Below are 17,424 nucleotides of genomic sequence, written 5' to 3'. Positions count from 1 at the left end.
GGTTAAACTTCGTGAGGCTCAAGTATCCTTCTCTGCTAAAGGGACAATAGAAGAGTACCTCCCGAAGACAGTGCTGTCACCAGGAAATGAGACAGTGTGTGTGTATATATATAGGTTTAAGAGCAGCCAGGCCTTCTGAAGGGCTCAATGCATATAAGCCATGTGGGGGACCGGGGGTGGGGGGGTGGTCCTCAAGAGGAGAATGTGTAGAGTACAAGGGGGCTAGGATGGAAGACAGGGGAGAAGGGCAGTCTGAGCAGATTCTCCAGCATCTCCAGGGCCCTGGGGGCGGAGGCTCCTCCCTCCGCGGCGGCCTCAGAGGGGCTGCAGCTCTGCTAGTCCAGGGGGCTCCGCGTGGGCCCGCGCCCGCGGCCTCACCCAAGCACACGCTGCTGATGGCGTAGCACACCAAAGCCTGGGACACCACGAAGCGGAAGAACAGGTACTGGTGAAAGGTGTTGACAAAGGCTGCGCCGAAGCCGAAGATGATCAGCCCCAGCAGCGACATCAGGATGGTGGGGTAGCGGCCCAGCCTGTGGGGTCCAAGTGAGGCTGCGCCAAGGGCGCCCACCGACCGCAGTGGCTGCCCAGCCCAGTCCTGGGGCGGTCCTGGGCCGTCTGGAGGCCTCCATGGTGCCGCTGCCCCCCTCCGCCCCACCTCCCACTTGAGACCCTAGCTCTGAAGGCGCGCGAGGAGGAGCCAGGGGCTTCCAGGGACTAGAGGGAACTCCGGGACACTTACTTGTCACTTACGAACCCAAAGATGAGAGACCCTATAAGGAGGCCCGCCAGGAACATGGTCTGCACGCCTTCCATGTTCGACTCCTTGCCACACACCAAGTCAAACTGGGGGTTTTACGCGGGATTGGCTACAGGCCTCCACCCAGGGTCAGCCTCTGGGTCCAGAGACTGAGCCTACACCCCTGCCCCACCCCCTCAGGGTGGGCCTTTAGGCAGAAGGGGCCTGGGGCAGGGACAGGAAGCTAACTGTGGTGCAAAATGCCTCAGCTGTGACCTCTGCAACCCATCCTGCATCTGGCAGACCCTGGGAATGAGGCCTGGAGAGAAGGGACCAGAGGCACAGGCCAAAATAGGGAATAGGTGGAGATGTAACTGAGCACAGGCTGGAATCACTGAAGACCCTTTCCCAAATACAGATGTTGGGCCCCAGCCTAGAGATTCAAATTGGGCAGGTCTGTGCTGTGAAGGGCCCAGGTTACAGTTCTAGTTGAGAAACCCTGTGAGAGGTACCTGATCCAAGCCGCTTCATTCCCTATTTTCTATCTTGTGAGAGTTCAGAGGGCAAAGCCACAACTACAGAGCAATTCCCTGGACAGATGGTAGAGCCTTTGCCTCTACACCCAAATCTATTCTAGCTTCCTGGCTAAGACAGGGGAGGCCAGGCCTAGACAGTTTCTGCCCTCGCTCTGCCTCTGCAAGGTCACCTTGAACAATTGTTCCCCTTCCGGAGCCTCAGTATTGCCACCTGTTCGGTGAGGGCACATCTCTGGGCTGTGGGGTAGCTATAAACAACTCAGGAGAATGCACACCTCATTGACAAGTGATCGCTTCTTGGTCTCAGGATAGATCCACCCATCTTGGCATGACACTGTGTAGTTGAGGCCAAATTGGATAATAGAATCCAGATCCCAGGCCACGGGCAAGTACATGAGACATGTCTGGAAACTGCCATTGGGTTCTCGGGGCAGGGTCAGATTCAACTGCTCAGCCTCTGACAGGTTGGGGTCGATTGCCAGTATCCAGCTGGTATTGCAATAAGGCTTCTGGGCTGTGAACATGAAGATGTCAGCAAACATGAAGAAGGCCAGCAGGATGTTGGGGATGAAGGTGAGGGCCACCAGCCTACGCTGGAATGTGCCAAACTTCCCCACCACATCCAGGATACTGGCAAACTTGTCATCCTGCTGAGCTTCCATTGCCCTCAGTCTGCGTAACAGCATCTCCAGAGATGGGGAATGGATGTGTTCTGGTACCTCAAGCTGGTTCAAGGTCTCGGAAGGATGGTGGTATCTTTGCTTTACCTTGCAGTTGTTTTCTGTCGCCAACTATTGAAAGAAACGACACAGCTCAGACTCTGCTGACACCACTTCCCAGACGTCAGAGATGGGCATGGCAGCCACTAGTCAGAAGTTTGGATTCCTGCCTTGATGTTCTCTGTGGTTCTCTCCTTCGTTTATGAAGTTTCTTAGTTAACATAATCTGTTCCCCATGGGCCCCACCCATCCCTAATTTTCAGTGCACTTAAGATTTTTTAAATGTTTTAGAAAATGCTATGTTTCCATTGTCATGAATAAATTCTGAGGAGCTTTGTCTCCCACAGCTTCCCCACAACTGAAAATCTGGTTACACAGACAAGCAGGCACTGCCAGTCTTGCAAAAGGTAAGAGAGAATCTCCAGGGAAAATTTCTCCAAGAAAACAAACACCCCACCACCACCACCACCACCAAATATCTGGATCAGGAGTAGCCAGAAAACTGAGGCCAAGATGGGTGGGTGACCACAGAAGTGGGGAACCAGGCCTGGAGCACCAAAATGGTAGAGGGGTGTAGAGCAACACAGAGCCTAACTGGAAAGGCAGGTAAGGGGGAGGAGGGGAGGAAGAAAGCAATACTGGCTGTAAGGATATGAAGCAGGTCAAGCAAAGAGTTTAAAATGAAAGGTTCTGAAAGTCCTAAGAAGGCAATCCATTCTGAGTCAATAGAAACAAAGACAGCTCCTGACTGCAGATGTTGGAACTGTCAGATACAGAGTATAGAACCACTATCATATAAACTTCTCAAAGACATCAAAGTTGTAATTACAAGATGAACTCACAACAAGAATAGGCAAAAAAGACATTTTTAGAGGGAAGACACTGAACTTCTAGAAGAAATGGAAACACTGGGGAACCTAGGTGGCTCATTCAGTTGACTGACTGACTCTTGGTTTTCGCTCAGGTCATGATCTCAGGTTATGAGATTGAGCCTTGTGCCGGGCTCTGTGCTTAGTGTGGAGTCTGCTTGGAACTCTCTCTCCCCCTCGCCCCTGTTCTCTCCCTCTTTGTAAAATAAACAAATACATATTTTAAAAAATGGAAACACTAAAAGGAAAAAAATATTAATCAGATTTGACACAGAGAATTACCAAACTGGAACACATAGCAGGAATGTGAAAGAGGCAGAGACTCTGGAGATACAAGGTTTACCATGCATCCTCCAACTGGAAGAGAAATGAGAAATGGAGAAGCAAGATTTAAAGGGATAAAAACAAAGCATTTTCTAAAACTTGGAAAACATGAATCCACAGACTCAGGAAGCAGCATATCCCAAGCAGTATCAATAATAAAGAAACCCATGGCTACACACATTGTAATAAAGCTGCAGCACATCAGGGACAAAGATCTTCAAAAACATCTAGAAGACAGATCACTGACAAACAAGTGGTGTTCACAGTCTTCTGTAAAGAAACAGAAGTTGAGAAGCAACAAGGAAATCAGAAAGAGTGAAAGTCTTTAGAAAAAAGACAATAATAGCCAATCTAGAATTGTTGACTCAGCAAAATTGTCGAGAACTAGGATAAAATAAAGACAGTTATAGCTAGTCAAAAATTAGGGAGCATTCATGTAAGAGATCTGATTAAATGGAGTTTCTAAAGAATAAGAAGGAGGAAAAGTATCTCAGGAGGACAGCCTCAGATGCAATAATGAGCAATCAAAAATGGTAAACATGTAAGTAAACTCAACTATTAATTGTATTAAATAATAAAAATCCTGTCCATTTGTGGAAAATAATAAAGATAAAATGATGGGCAACAATAATATCTGTCAGGAGGGGGACAATCTAAGCCAAAGTGTTGCTCAGAAACCCTTCTATTGGGGCATCTGGGTGGCGCAGTCAGTAAAGTGTCTGCCTAGAGCTCAGATTGAGATCCCAGGGTCCTGGGATTGAGACCCACATCAGGCACTCTGACCAGCAGGGAGCCTGCTTCCCCCTCTCCCTCTGCCTGCTGCTCCCCCTGCTTGTGCTCTCTCTTTCTCTGTTAAGTAAATAAATAAAGTCTTAAAAAAAGAACCCTTTCTTTCTATTATTTGGGGTGTATGACAGAGAAGGTACACTTGCATGATAACATTTTAAGGACAACCATTCCAGTTGTCCAGTTCCATTCTCTACTACTAGAGAATAGTAGTGGGAAAACATAGACTGAAGGTAAAAACAAATACAAACCCTCAATCCAAAAGAAGCTAAGAGAAAAAATGAGAAGAAACAAAAAAGCAGATGACAATAATTGAGATTGGAGAAATGAGACACAGTATATTGATTATCACTAGTAAAAAGAGATGGTTGGATTGAGCCTTTTAGTTTTTTTAATTTATTTTTTAAATTTTATTTATTTATGATAGTCACACAGAGAGAGAGAGAGAGGGAGGCAGAGACATAGGCAGAGAGAGAAGCAGGCTCCATGCACCGGGAGCCCAACGAGGGATTCGATCCCGGGTCTCTAGGATCGCGCCCTGGGCCAAAGGCAGGCACCAAACCGCTGCGCCACCCAGGGATCCCTGGATTGAGCCTTTTAATGATTGATTGATTTAGAGAGCAGGAGGAGGGGCAGACGTAGAGGGAGAATCTCAAGCATGCTCCCCACTGAGTGCAGAGCATGATGTGGGGCTCCATCTCATAATCCTGAGATTATGATTTGAGCTGAAACCATGAGTTGGACACTTAACCAACTAAGCCACCCAGGTGCCCCACGTATTTAGCCTTTTAAAAGTTAAATTCATATACAGGGGCACCTGGGTGGCTCAGTCGGTTAAGCGGCTGCCCTTGGCTCAGGTCATGATCCCAGGGTCCTGGGATCCAGTTCCACATCGGGCTACTTGCTCCGAAGGGAGTCTGCTTAACCCTTTCTCCCTCTGCCCCTCCCCCTGCTCATGCTCTCTCTCTCTCTCAATTGAATAAATAAAATCTTAAAAAAAAGTTCTATTAGGCAAACACTCATCAAAGGAAAGCTGATTTTAGCCATATTACTACTAGGCAAAATAAAAAGATAAAGTATCATTCAGAATAAAGAGATTCATTATTTAAAGATAAAAGTTCAAGCACCTGGGTGGCTCAGTCAGTTAAGCATCTGCCTTCACCTCAGGTCATGGTCCCAAGGTCCTGGGATGGAGGTCCCCATTGGGCTCCCTGCTTAGCAAGAAGTCTGCTTCTCCCTCTGTCCCTCACCTCACTTGTTCTCTCCCTTTCTTGCTTTCTCTCTCTCAATAAATAAATAAATAAATAAATAAATAAATAAAATCTTTATTAAAAAAAAGATAAAAATTCAGACACTAAAAATGTTAATTTTAAATATATATGAAGCTAAAACAAATGTATTCAAATATATAAAACAATAATGGGTACAACTAATAGGAGAAATTGACAGCTCCAATTTAATAATGAGAAATTTTAGTGTATCTTTTTCAAGAGGTCAAATATACAAAAACTTAGCAAGATAAAATTATTTGAATAACACAACTTAACAAGCTTTTTCTAATTAGCCTTTGTAAAATTCTGCATCCAACACTAGAGAATACACCTTTTTCTCATGCCTAGTTAGAGCACTGGTAAAACTTCATCACATACCAGGCAATAATGCAAGCCTCAACAAATTTCAAAGAATAGTCAGAAATTACCTTCTGACTCCCATGCAATTAAATTAGAAGTCACTAACAGACAGCTTGATTTGTAATTCTTGTGAATTTTTCATGTATTTGTAATACAGTTATAGTTATTTGTCACAGTCTGCCTTCTGTCCTGAGATCTCTTGGTCTCCTAAATGATTTTTAAAAATGTTTGTATGTTAAAGTTTACTCTTTGCTTTGTAAAGTCCTAAGGGTTTTGACAAATGCATAGGGTTGTGTATCCACTAGGACACCAGAGAATATCATACAAGAATTTCACTGCCCTAAAAAAGTTTCCTGTGTTCCACTTATTAAATCCTTCTCCCTTCTCTCACACCCCTGGCAACCCCTGGTCTTTTTACTATATATCTTACCTTTTCTAGAATGTTATATAGCTGGAATTATACAGTGTATAGCTTTTCAGACTGGCTCCTTTCACTTAACAATATGCTAGGGTATTCCATAATTTTTCTTGGCTTGGTAGCTCTTCAATCACTGAATAATATTCTACTGTATTCACTTTCCACAGGTTCCCCATTCACCTATTGGAGAACCTCTTGGTCTTTTCCAGTGTTTGGCAATTATGAATAAAGCTGCTAAACATTTGCATGCAGGTTTTTTGTGTAAACATAGTTTTTGAATCCTTTGGGTAAATACCTAGGAACAAAGGTGCTAGATCACATGGTAAAACTATGTTTAGCTTTGTAAGGAACTGTCAAACTATCTTCCAAAGTGGCTAGCTGAACCATTTTCCAGTCCCATCAGCAATGAGTGAAAAGGCTTGTTTGCCTGCATCTTTACCAGCATTGGTGTCACTTTATTGGATTTTAGTCATTTTTTAAAAAAGATAAATTTATTTATTTATTTATTTATTTATTTATTTATTTATTTATTTATTTATTTATTTATTTTAGAGCAAGAATGAGTGAGAGAATGCATAAGCAGTGGAGAGGGGTAGAGGGACAGGGAGAAGCAACCTCCCTGCTGAACAGGGAGCCCAATGTGTGATCGATCCCAGGACCCCAGGATCATGCCCTGAGTTGAAAGCAGATGCTCAACCACTTAGCTACTCAGGCATCCCTCTTGCTGTATTTTTATTGAGATTTGTATTGAACCTATAGGTTCAGGAGCAATTGACATCTTAATAATAATATTGGGTCTTCCAATCCATGAATCCATGAATGTGGAATATATATATATATATATATATATTTATATCTTTAAGTCTTATAAATATATATACTATTTAAGATTAAAAAAAAACTTGTGAATACCCCAGAAGTCAAAAAAGATCATAACAGAAATTTTAATATATTTATAAATGAGTCATAATGAGTGAGAACATATTAAAACTTGTGGGTGGTATAAAAAGGTGGTACTCTGTGGGGAATTTATAGCTTTAAGTACTTTGTAATAGAAAAATAAACAAGATGCCTATAATAAAAAGTGGAAAAAAAAGAACAGTAGAATAAACCCAAATAAATAAAGGAAGAGATAATAAAGTTAAGGAAAATAAATAGAAATTTAAAAATATAATAAGAGAATCAACAAAGCCCAAAATTGTTCTTTAAGTAGATAAGTTAGACACACCCTGGTGAAATTAAACAAAAAATTTAAAGCAGGAGTACAATTAAGTCTTTTATATATGCAAAAAGAAATATAAATACATAGGAAGATTAAAAATATTAACTAAATGCTTACATCAACTTTATGTCAATGAATTTGAAAGATGAATTAAATTCTTATAACAAAATGAACCCAATAGACTCAAGAATAAATAGAAAGCCTTAAAAGTTCTACAATGATGAACAAAAGGAAAGCGGGAGCTCCTGGGTGGTTCAGTCGGTTAAGCATCCCACTCTTGATTTCAGCTCAGGTCATAATCTCAGGGTCTTGGGATCGAGCCCCGCATTAGGCTCTGTGCTCAATGGGGAGTCTGCTTGAGATTCTCTCTCTTCCTTTCCCTCTGCACCCCTCCCCATCTCTCTCTAAAAAAATAAAATGAAAATAAATTATAAGAAAAAGAAAGAAAGAAATGAAAGCAGAGGTTAAGAACCTTTTCACAGAGGAAAACACCAGACCCAAAATGTCCTATAGGAGGTCTACCAAACTTTTATGTAACAGATCATTCCAGTGTATACAAGTGTTTTTCAGGGAATAAGAAGAGAGAGAAACTTCCCAATCATTCTAACTTCAATAACAAAACTAGAGAACTATAGTACAACAATGGAAATTATAGATCCAGTTCATTCCTAAAAATAGATATAAAACCTCTAAGTAACAAAGTTAAAAAAATTTGATTGTGTGTAAAGAGGAAAAATATACCACAATCAAGTCAGTTTTAAACTAGGAATGCAAATAAACAAACAAACAAACAAGCTAGGAAGGTAAGATGGTTTGCAATTAGAAAATACCTAAATACGGGATCCCTGGGTGGCGCAGTGGTTTAGCACCTGCCTTTGGCCCAGGGCGCGATCCTGGAGACCCGGGATCGAATCCCACGTCAGGCTCCCGGTGCATGGAGCCGCGTCTTTCCCTCATGCCTGTTTCTCTGCCCTCTCTCTCTCTGTGACTATCATAAATAAATAAAAAAAAAAAAAAAAAAAAAAAAAAAAGAAAATACATAAATACTTATATCTAATAGATTAAAAGAGAAAAGCCATATGATCATGTTTAGAGATGCAGAAAATTCATTAAATAAAATTCAACACTGATTCATGATTTTTAAAATATCCTAGTAAAAATTGGAAATTCTTTGACCCAATAAAGAGAATATACCTCCCTCCAAATATCCTAAAATGGGGAAACATTAGAATTATCCCCTTTAAAAATAAGAGAGAAGACAAAAGGGTCCATGGTCACCTGTTCAATATTGTACTACCACCCTGAGCCAGTGCAATGAGATAAAGAAAAATTAAAAGCATAAAGATTGGAAAGAAGAAAATAAAACCCCAAAGAATCTACAAATAATTAGAAACAATAGGAGAAATGAGCCAACTAACTGAGTGTAATGTGAATATATAAAAGTCAACTACATACCTGTAAACCTAAAACCCTTTAATTTATTTTTTAAAGATTTTTTAATTCATTTGAGAGAGAGGGAGAGCACAAGCAAGAGGAGGGTCAGAAGAAGGGAGAGAAGCAGATTCCCTGCTGAGTAGGGAGCCTGATATGGGGCTCTATCCCAGGACCCTGGGATCACGACCCCAGCTGAAGGCAGATGCTTAACCAACTGAGCCACCCAGGTGCCACATCAGTTTGTAAAAATAAACCTTTTTATTGGGAAAATGTTTGAGTTCACTTGAAATTAGAGAAATGCAAATTACAATACTAAGGTAACATTTTTTACCTATCAGATTGGCAAAAATTAAAAATTATGACAACACATTTTGTTGGTGAGACCATGAGGAAGCAAATTCCCATTGTTGATAGGAATGCAAACTGGTGCAAACCTTCTGAAGGACAATTTGGCAATACCTAACATGCAGGAGAGTTAACCCAGCTGCCCTGAGTTGCATAAATCTTGCACATTCTCATAGGACCTGCATGTGTGACTGGTCCTTGGCTGGCTTCTGGGAATTGAGCCCTGTGCTGCAAAGTGATAAGAGAATTTTGCATGCTTGGAACTTTGAACCACACAGTACTGGCCTATCTATGTGGCTTATGCCTCATGGGGAACATCTTCCTTCCTAAGGTCTGAAATTGAGTAATGAAGTTCCAGTAACTGCAATTAATCAACAAGGTACTGGTTGCCTATGTGAACAACCCCCACCTTCCCACCTCCCCCCAGTAAAAACCCTCAACTCTCAGGCTCATGGAAGTTTCCCTGGCAAAAGACTTGATATATGTTGCTACTGTTCATTGCTGGGGGAGTAAGGGTATCCTGTGTAATTCTCATGAAAGAGTACTATTGGAAGCTGGTGCCTGGTTCCCCCAGAGTCCACCCAATGCACCTTTCCCCTCTATTGACCTTGATTTGTATTCTTTAGCTGTAATACATTTTAACTGTGATATAACAATTTCTGAGGCCTGTGAGTGCTTCTAGTGAATCTCAGAACCGGGGATGGTCTTGAAGAACTATATATGACAGAACTATATATGAACTTACTTTTTTTTGTTGTTGTTGTTGTTGTTTTGTTTTTTTTGTGTGTTTTTTTTTTTAACTTACTTTTTGACTCAGCAATCCCACTTCTAGGAATTTACCCTGATGATACACTTTTGACTATAAGAAATACATAGGCACAAGATTATTCACTGCAGCATTGATGGTATTGCAAAATATTAGGCACAACCTAAATGTCCATATATAGGAGAGTGGTTGAATAAAAGATGGTACATCTGTCCAATGGAATATTATGCAGCTACAAAAAGGAGAAGGAAAATTTCTATGAACTGTTATGGAATGATTTCCAGGCCATACTGGTTAGTGAGAAAAGCAATATGCTCAATAATATGTATACTATGCTACTTTCCATATAATAAAGGGAGATTTAAGGTATATGCTCATTTGTGGAAAAAAATACAGGACAGGCAAGTCACAAGCTAATGAGACTGGTTATCTATGAGAGTAAGTGGGTGGAAAAGGGTAAATGGGGATAAAAGGATGAGGGGAAGCAATGCTTCTCTAAGTACAGCTTTTTGTATTCTGACCCTTAGAACCATACCATGTTTCACATACACTCCCCTCCTCAAATAAATAATGAAAATTAATCGGAACAAGGCAAAAATCCAAATGGCAAACCTAAGTGTTCTATAAATAAATGTCATAACCACACTGAAGGGGATGAGGAAGAAAAGAACTAGCTGAAGTAACTTTGAAAAATAATATGTTGAAGATATACTATAAAGCTGAAGGTAAGAATTGTACAAAAGAAGGGGGCACCTGGATGGTGCAGCAGTTGAGCATCACTGCAGCTCAGGTAGTGATCCTGGGGTACTGGGATCACCACATTGGGCTCCCTGCAGGGAGCCTGCTTCTTCCTCTGCCTATGTCTTCTGCCTCTCTCTGTGTCTTTCATGAATAAATAAATAAAATATTTTTTTAAAAAGAATTGTATAAAAATGTATTCTAGTTAGTGCCACTATGTGTCACGGGGATATGAATTTGTAATTCTGAAGCTACTTTATATATATACTGGACTTAGTTAAGCAAATAACTATATTGTAGATAATAAGAGCTAGGTATCTATTAGAGAAAAGAGTTACAGCCAAGGACAGGGGAAGACTAGAATGAAGATCATGGCATTGGATTGGAATCAAAGGTATCAGTGTGAACTCATGACTTCAGATACATATGGAGAGATAGAGATAGGCTGGATATATATTTTCTAGCCCTGCCCACTGAGATGGCCTACAAGCAGTGATATCTCATAGCAGTGATCACATCTAGTACTCAGATCTTGGTTTCTAAGTAAAAGAATGAAGGTTCTTTGAAGAAGTGGTTGGTCCCAGGGCTGGAGCAGGAAAAAAGCAAGATGCAGGGGGGGAGAGATGTTTTGTGCTGCCAGAAAGTAAGGAAGTGCCCCCAAAGTGACAGGGGCATGTAAGGAAGACACAAAAGCCAACCAGAAGAAGTCCCCAACACCCAAACCTGGGACAACTTTAGCACAAAAATAGTGATAGTAATAAATTATAACACATAGATTAAATACACTGGAGTCTGTGCTGATGTAATAGTTGGAGAAAAGGGACATCTCTTCCTTACTGTACAATTCTACATTAATAATATAGAAGGAGGGTGCCCAGGTGGCTCAGTCTGTTAGATGTCTGCCTTCAGCTCAGGTCATGATCCCAAGGTTGTGGGATTGAGACCTGCATCAAGCTTCCTGCTCAGTGAAGAGTCTGATTCTCCCTCTCTCCTCACCCCTGCTAGTTCTCTCTCTCTCAATAAATAAAATCTTTTAAAAAAAATAATAATAATACAGAAGGAATGATGGAAATAGAAAAATCACCATTTGGCAAGCACCATAGTCATAATTGTTGCAGGCAAGAATCACTGATGGATATATAAAACCAGAAGATGAACATATGGAAGAAGGATATTTGCAGAGCTTCAGAGTATCTCCCTACAAGACTCTTATCGATTTCAAAGGGGAAAACAACTTTATAATGAAGAAACTTGGCAGACACCCCTTCAAACAATTGATCAATGTTAAAATCACCGGTAATGGGTCATGTTGACATCAGGTATCCCTTGATATCATACACTGAGAAGGGTGCACCATCACTTCTTGCCCAAAATGCATAATGTTGATATAATCATGAGAAAATACCAAACAAATTTAGGGACATTCTACAAAATAACTAGTTAGAACTTTCCAAAAATGTCAAAACATGGAAGATGAAGCCTGAATTTTTCCAGATTGGAAGAGACAAGGAAGACAACTGAAGGTATTGTGGGACCAGTTCTGACTCCAGGGAAGGAGTCAGGAGCAGCCCAGTCACTTGTAACCTACCAGCAAGCAGCTCCCCTGCCCAGAGATTAGGGGGTGTTGGGTGCCAATGGCTCTAGTTATTATGGCCTTCATAAGGTCTAGAATGAAGTCACAAACTTCTAATAGGTTGGGATCCTTGTCAGCTTTGGGCTCTTCATATGTACCAAGAGGAATAAAAGGAAAATTATGAGAGTATTCAGTGTGTGTCACCTACAGCAGAAACTTCATCAGAGCCCAACTTTTATGACATAATAAGCAAAATGCTTTTAAGATAGTACTTGGAAAAGTATCCCATACAGCCATAAAATCAAGCTAACAATATGCAGCTCTTCCTTGGAATGAAATCTCAGAAAATGAACAATGTAAGTAATTGTTAAACAACATGGTAGCAAATTCCTAAGTCTACTGAATCATGAATAGCATTTTTTTAAAAGATTTTATTTATTTATTCATGACAGACACAGAGAAAAGAAAGAGAGGCAGAGACACAGGCAGAGGGAGAAGCAGGCTCCATGCAGGGAGCCTGACATGGGACTCAATCCCGGGTCTCCAGGATCACACCCCAGGTTGAAGGTGGTGCCAAACCGCTGGGCCATCAGGGCTGCCCGTGAATAGCATTTTTAAAAAAACTTCTGTCTCTATAAAATCATCTGTGACTTTCCCTTGATTTTTGTGTGTGTTTCGTTTTGCTTTTTAAAATTGCAATGTCAGGGGTGCCTGGCCGGCTCAGTCGGTAGAGCATGCAATTCTCGATCTTGGGGTTGTGAGTTCAAGCCCCACATTGGGTGTAGAGCTTACTTTTTTAAAAATAATAAAAACAAATAAATAAAATTGTATCTCCAACTCATTTGTTATACAAATTTCTTAAATGGCTCACGAAGCAGGAACATAAAGAGTCTGCATATACCTGGGAAGATAGACTATAACAAGGGATGGGGATTTTCCCTTTGATTTCTTCAGGGTACAGTCCATCAGGAATAAAAACACATCTTTGGAAGAGAGAATCTGGAGCTTAGACCACTTTGATATGAACATTTTTGCAAAACTAAAACACAAGCATCATCGGAATAACTTCCTCTTTGATTGTATTCTGTGATAAATGTACCAAGGATAACAGATTAATTATGTTCTTATTGCTGTTTCATTGAAATAACTATCTCTGCTTCTTTAGAACCTACCCAGCAGACTGTCTTTTCTGTAGCATGAAGCCTATACACCTGCTAATTATGGAAGCTTTCTGTGGCTGGACTTTTCTCCCCTTAATTGTGTTCCAAAGAGCATGCTTTTTTTTTTTTTTTTTTTTTTTTTTTTAAATCCCACAGTTTCACTTCCACCAGAAGAGTCTTCATAGGCTAATGTACTGGGGCCATGCTGCTGAATAAATGGACACCTCTATATTGATTGGTGTTAGGAGCTTGCTTTTTGGTCATATGACTATCAGTGTTTACTATAACTGTCGGATTACTTATGCTTTTTTAGTATAATATGCAGTCCTGAAGACTCTCTTGTCCTGTACCATTTTGTACTGTACTTTAAAACGTCTTAACCTAATTTTTCATATTTATTGTAACAAAAGCTGGTTGGAGATGGCGGCAGGGAAGGTTGTCCATGTAACTGTCCAAGAATTAGTTTTTAAACCCAAACTATTCTTTATTTAAAGAGTTAGAGTTAATATTTCAAGCATTATTTCCTTTTCCTTTTAGAATTGTGATGTAAAGAATATAAATTTTATTTTTTTAAGCTTTTTTTTTTTTTTTTAATTCACTCATGAGAGACACACACAGAGAGGCAGAGACACAGGCAGAGGGAGAAGCAGGCTCCATGCAGGGAGTCTGACGTGGGACTTGATCCTGGGACTCCAGGATCACACCCTGGGCTGAAGGCAGCACTAAACCGCTGAGCCACCCAAGGATCCCCAGAATATAAATTTTAAATGAAGTTTGGGACCAAATAAAATCATTCAGGGAAATTGCATTTACTTTCAAAATTTAATTTTATGGCTCAAAAATATATCTGTGGTACAAGGTGAATTACGAAGTGATGGATGTGTTAATTGACTAGATGGGGAATCATTTCACAATGTATGTGTATATCAAAGCACCATGATATGTAAATGAGATATTTACATAATGAGTCATTTGCTTAACAAGACACTTTAAACATCTCATAATTTTATGTCAATTATATCTCAAAAAAGCTAAAAATAAAAAATGGTTAAAAGGATTTTTATATTTCGTATATTTTACTAGAATAAAAAATGGTTCAAAAATATGTGCAAAGCCTGGTTGGAAAATAATTATAAAACTTACAAAACTAAGGGGAGCTTGGGTGGCTCAGTCAGTAAGACTCCACCTCTTGATTTCAGCTCAGGTTGTGATTTCAGGGTTATGATATCAAGTCCCACCTGGGGCTTTGTGCTGGTTGTAGAGCCTGCTTAAGATTCTCTCTCCTGGGATCCCTGGGTGGCTCAGCGGTTTAGCGCCTGCCTTTGGCCCAGGGCGTGATTCTGGAGTCTCGGAATCGAGTCCCACGTCGGGTTCCCGGCATGGAGCCTGCTTCTGCCTCCTCCTGTGTCTCTGCCTCTCTCTCTCTCTATGTCTATCATAAATAAATAAGTAAATCTTTAAAAAAAAAAAAAAAGATTCTCTCTCCTTCTGCCCCACCCTCCCCCTTAAAAAATAAAAACAAGTGGGTAGCTTCGGTAGCCTCAGGTGGCTCAGGGGTTTAGCACCGCCTTCAGCCCGGAGTGTGATCCTGGAGACCCGGGATCGAGTCGCACGTCAGGCTCCCTGCATGGAGCCTGCTTCTCCCTCTGCCTGTGTCTCTGCCTCTCTCTCTCTCTCTCTCTCTCTCTCTGTCTCTCATGAATAAATTAATAAAATCTTTAAAAAAAAACTTATGAAAATACGTTGAGAAAGCAAAATACATGGAAAGAAAGCTAATGGTCACAGATGAAAGTTGTCAACTCTTCCCCATATTGATCTTTAGATTCAGTAGAATTCCAGTCAAAATCCAAAAGACACTTTTTGTGAAGTTTCTCAAGATGATTCCAAAATATGGAAGACTAGAAGGCATGAATACCTAAGAAAATTCTGAAGAATGATAGGGAGGAATGATTTGTCCTGCCAGATATTGAAATTTATTATAAAGTGACATTCATTAAAGGCACAGTGGTAACAGTTCAGGAATAGCTAAATAGAAAGCCCGGAAATAGATCTATGCAAACAAAAGTTTGGAAGGAAAGAGAGAGTAGCATGATGGATCAGAAATGGAAGAAATTAACACTAGAGTCCTGCCTTAGACCATAAACAAAAATTCCAACCTTCTTAAGGACTTAAATTTCACTTTGAATAGAAAATATAAGGTATATATGTTTTACTTTTGGGTGAGGATTTTTTAACCACGACACAAAAGCTGTGCTGTTTTATGCTGACCATGAAGTTGTTAAATGATAAATCTGAATACTTAAAGATGAAAATTATAGAGTAAAAAAAAAAACAAAAAACAAAAAACCGAGCCACAGCTGGGAGAGTATGTTTGCAAATGCATATTATTGAGGGGGAATATGAGAATCAAGAATAGATAATGAGTCTTACAAATCAATAATAAAAAGACAATAGAAAACTAGATAAAAGACACGTATTTCAGGAACAGAAAATTCCTATGGCCCACAAACATATGGACAAATGTTCAACCTCTTTAATAATCAGGAAAATGCAAATTAGGGCCATAATGAGATATTTACATAATGAGTCATTTGCTTAACAAGACTTAGGAAGTCTGACAATACCGTGTTTTATTTATTTATTTTTTATTTTATTTTTTTTTAATTTTTTTTAATACCGTGTTTTAGAGAAGGTCATCATTTCTGGCAGGATTATTCACAATTCTACTTTGAAAACCAATCTCGCATTATCTTACACAGTTTAATATCCAGCAATTCTACTTCCAGGTATATACTCTGGGGAAACATGTTTATATAGGATGCAGGAATAGATACCAAAATGTTCATGATAACATACATCAAGTATGAAAAAAAAAAAAGAGTATCAATGCCCATCAACAGAAGAATGGATAAAGTGTCGTATATTTACACAATGGAATATAATATACTAATGAAAAATTAATAAATCTTAGCTACATCCATTAGGATTTGACCATTGCTGCTTTAAAGGTGGAGGGGATCAGGAGTCAAGCAATATGGGCAGCCTGTAGAAAAGCTGGGAAAGATAAGAAAATGAATTCTCCCCTAGAGCCTCCAGAAAGGAACGCAGCCCAATTGACAGCTTGACTTCAGCCCAGTAAGAATCATTTTGGACTTCTGACCTCCAGAACTATAAGGTAACAAATTTGTGTTAAGCCACTATATTGGTGGTAACTTGTTACAGCGGCTATCAGAAACCAATACAGCATGTATGTCTGGAAGGTTGGAGGGGGTAGAGGGGGATAGAGACCTCCAGGTAGGGAGAGTTGCTCTCCCACAGGGATTTGGCTTTAAGGCCTGGAAACCAGCTACACTAGCCCTCTCTTGCAGGGTCTCCTTCCATGTGCCCCTCACGGGGCCCTGCCAATCTACAAGGCTCTGGAGCACTTTCTTCCTCTACTAATCCCAAAGATCACCTGCCAGGAGGAGAGCCCCCAGACAGTTGGTTCACAATGTACCAAAAAAAAAAAAAAAAAAAAAAGGAGACTGAGGCCCAAAAAAGGAAAGGAAAGCGGGAGCAGCACTTTGTCTGAGGGCGGCAAATGGCCAAGGGCCGTACCTGAGAACTCACACTTCCTGTGAGGGCAGCCTGATCCTTCCCCAGACTTCTCATAGCTGAACAGGCCCCAGCAAGCTCCCGTCCACATCTGTGCTGAGAACGCAGCCCCACAATTGCCAGGTGTCATCATAATTGCCACCTTCCATACCCCCGCCCCAGTCCCTCCTCCTTGGAGATAGGACCACAAGCCAGAGCCAGGGCCCACCTGACCACCATCCAGCCCCAGCCAGACCCTGGGAAGCAGAACAGTTGGGTTCTATTGGTGACTGGGGATTAGTGTCACAATGGGACGGGGAGGTCCTTGGGGTGAGGAGGAATGGTGAGGAGCAGCATTCTATTCCAGGGGCATGTCCAGCCTCATACCCTAGAGACAGAATGGGGCCAGGTGGTTTGGGAAGATCTCCACAAGCGCCAGCCCTAGGCCTCTGGGCAGATGGTTCTGGCACCTGGAGCACCTGCCGTCCCCATACCTTGGGGGAGGCTGTCTCACTTGCCCATCCCTGCGTCCCATGCCCAAAGGCAGGGGATGGGGAGGAGAGTCAGGGGAGCCCAGCTGCCCTCAGACCT

General features: G+C 41.0%; 1 protein-coding gene across 9 annotated transcripts in view; it reads right to left on the bottom strand.

The window, feature by feature from the left end:
• Positions 1 to 17,123, bottom strand: part of SLC22A14 (solute carrier family 22 member 14) — a 28,721-nt gene extending 11,598 nt beyond the window's left edge. For 7 of the 9 annotated variants that reach the window (XM_038570456.1, XM_038570451.1, XM_038570455.1 and 4 more), the window contains exons 1-5: positions 17,063 to 17,123; positions 16,858 to 16,945; positions 1,551 to 2,066; positions 743 to 846; positions 379 to 533 (exon numbers count right to left, since the gene is read on the bottom strand). In XM_038570456.1, the coding sequence (XP_038426384.1) occupies positions 379 to 533; positions 743 to 846; positions 1,551 to 2,066; positions 16,858 to 16,945; positions 17,063 to 17,073 (874 nt within the window). In that variant the 5' untranslated portion in view covers positions 17,074 to 17,123. Of the gene's footprint in view, positions 1 to 378; positions 534 to 742; positions 847 to 1,550; positions 2,067 to 12,115; positions 12,252 to 16,857; positions 16,951 to 17,062 lie in introns of those variants that run through there. The other 2 variants (XM_038570453.1, XM_038570452.1) reach the window with 2 other exon arrangements.
• Positions 17,124 to 17,424: the final 301 nt, after the last annotated feature.

This window comes from Canis lupus, chromosome 23 (assembly GCF_011100685.1).
Source record: "Canis lupus familiaris isolate Mischka breed German Shepherd chromosome 23, alternate assembly UU_Cfam_GSD_1.0, whole genome shotgun sequence".
Taxonomy (NCBI): domain Eukaryota; kingdom Metazoa; phylum Chordata; class Mammalia; order Carnivora; family Canidae; genus Canis; species Canis lupus.
This window is presented reverse-complemented; position numbering and strand designations above follow the sequence as displayed.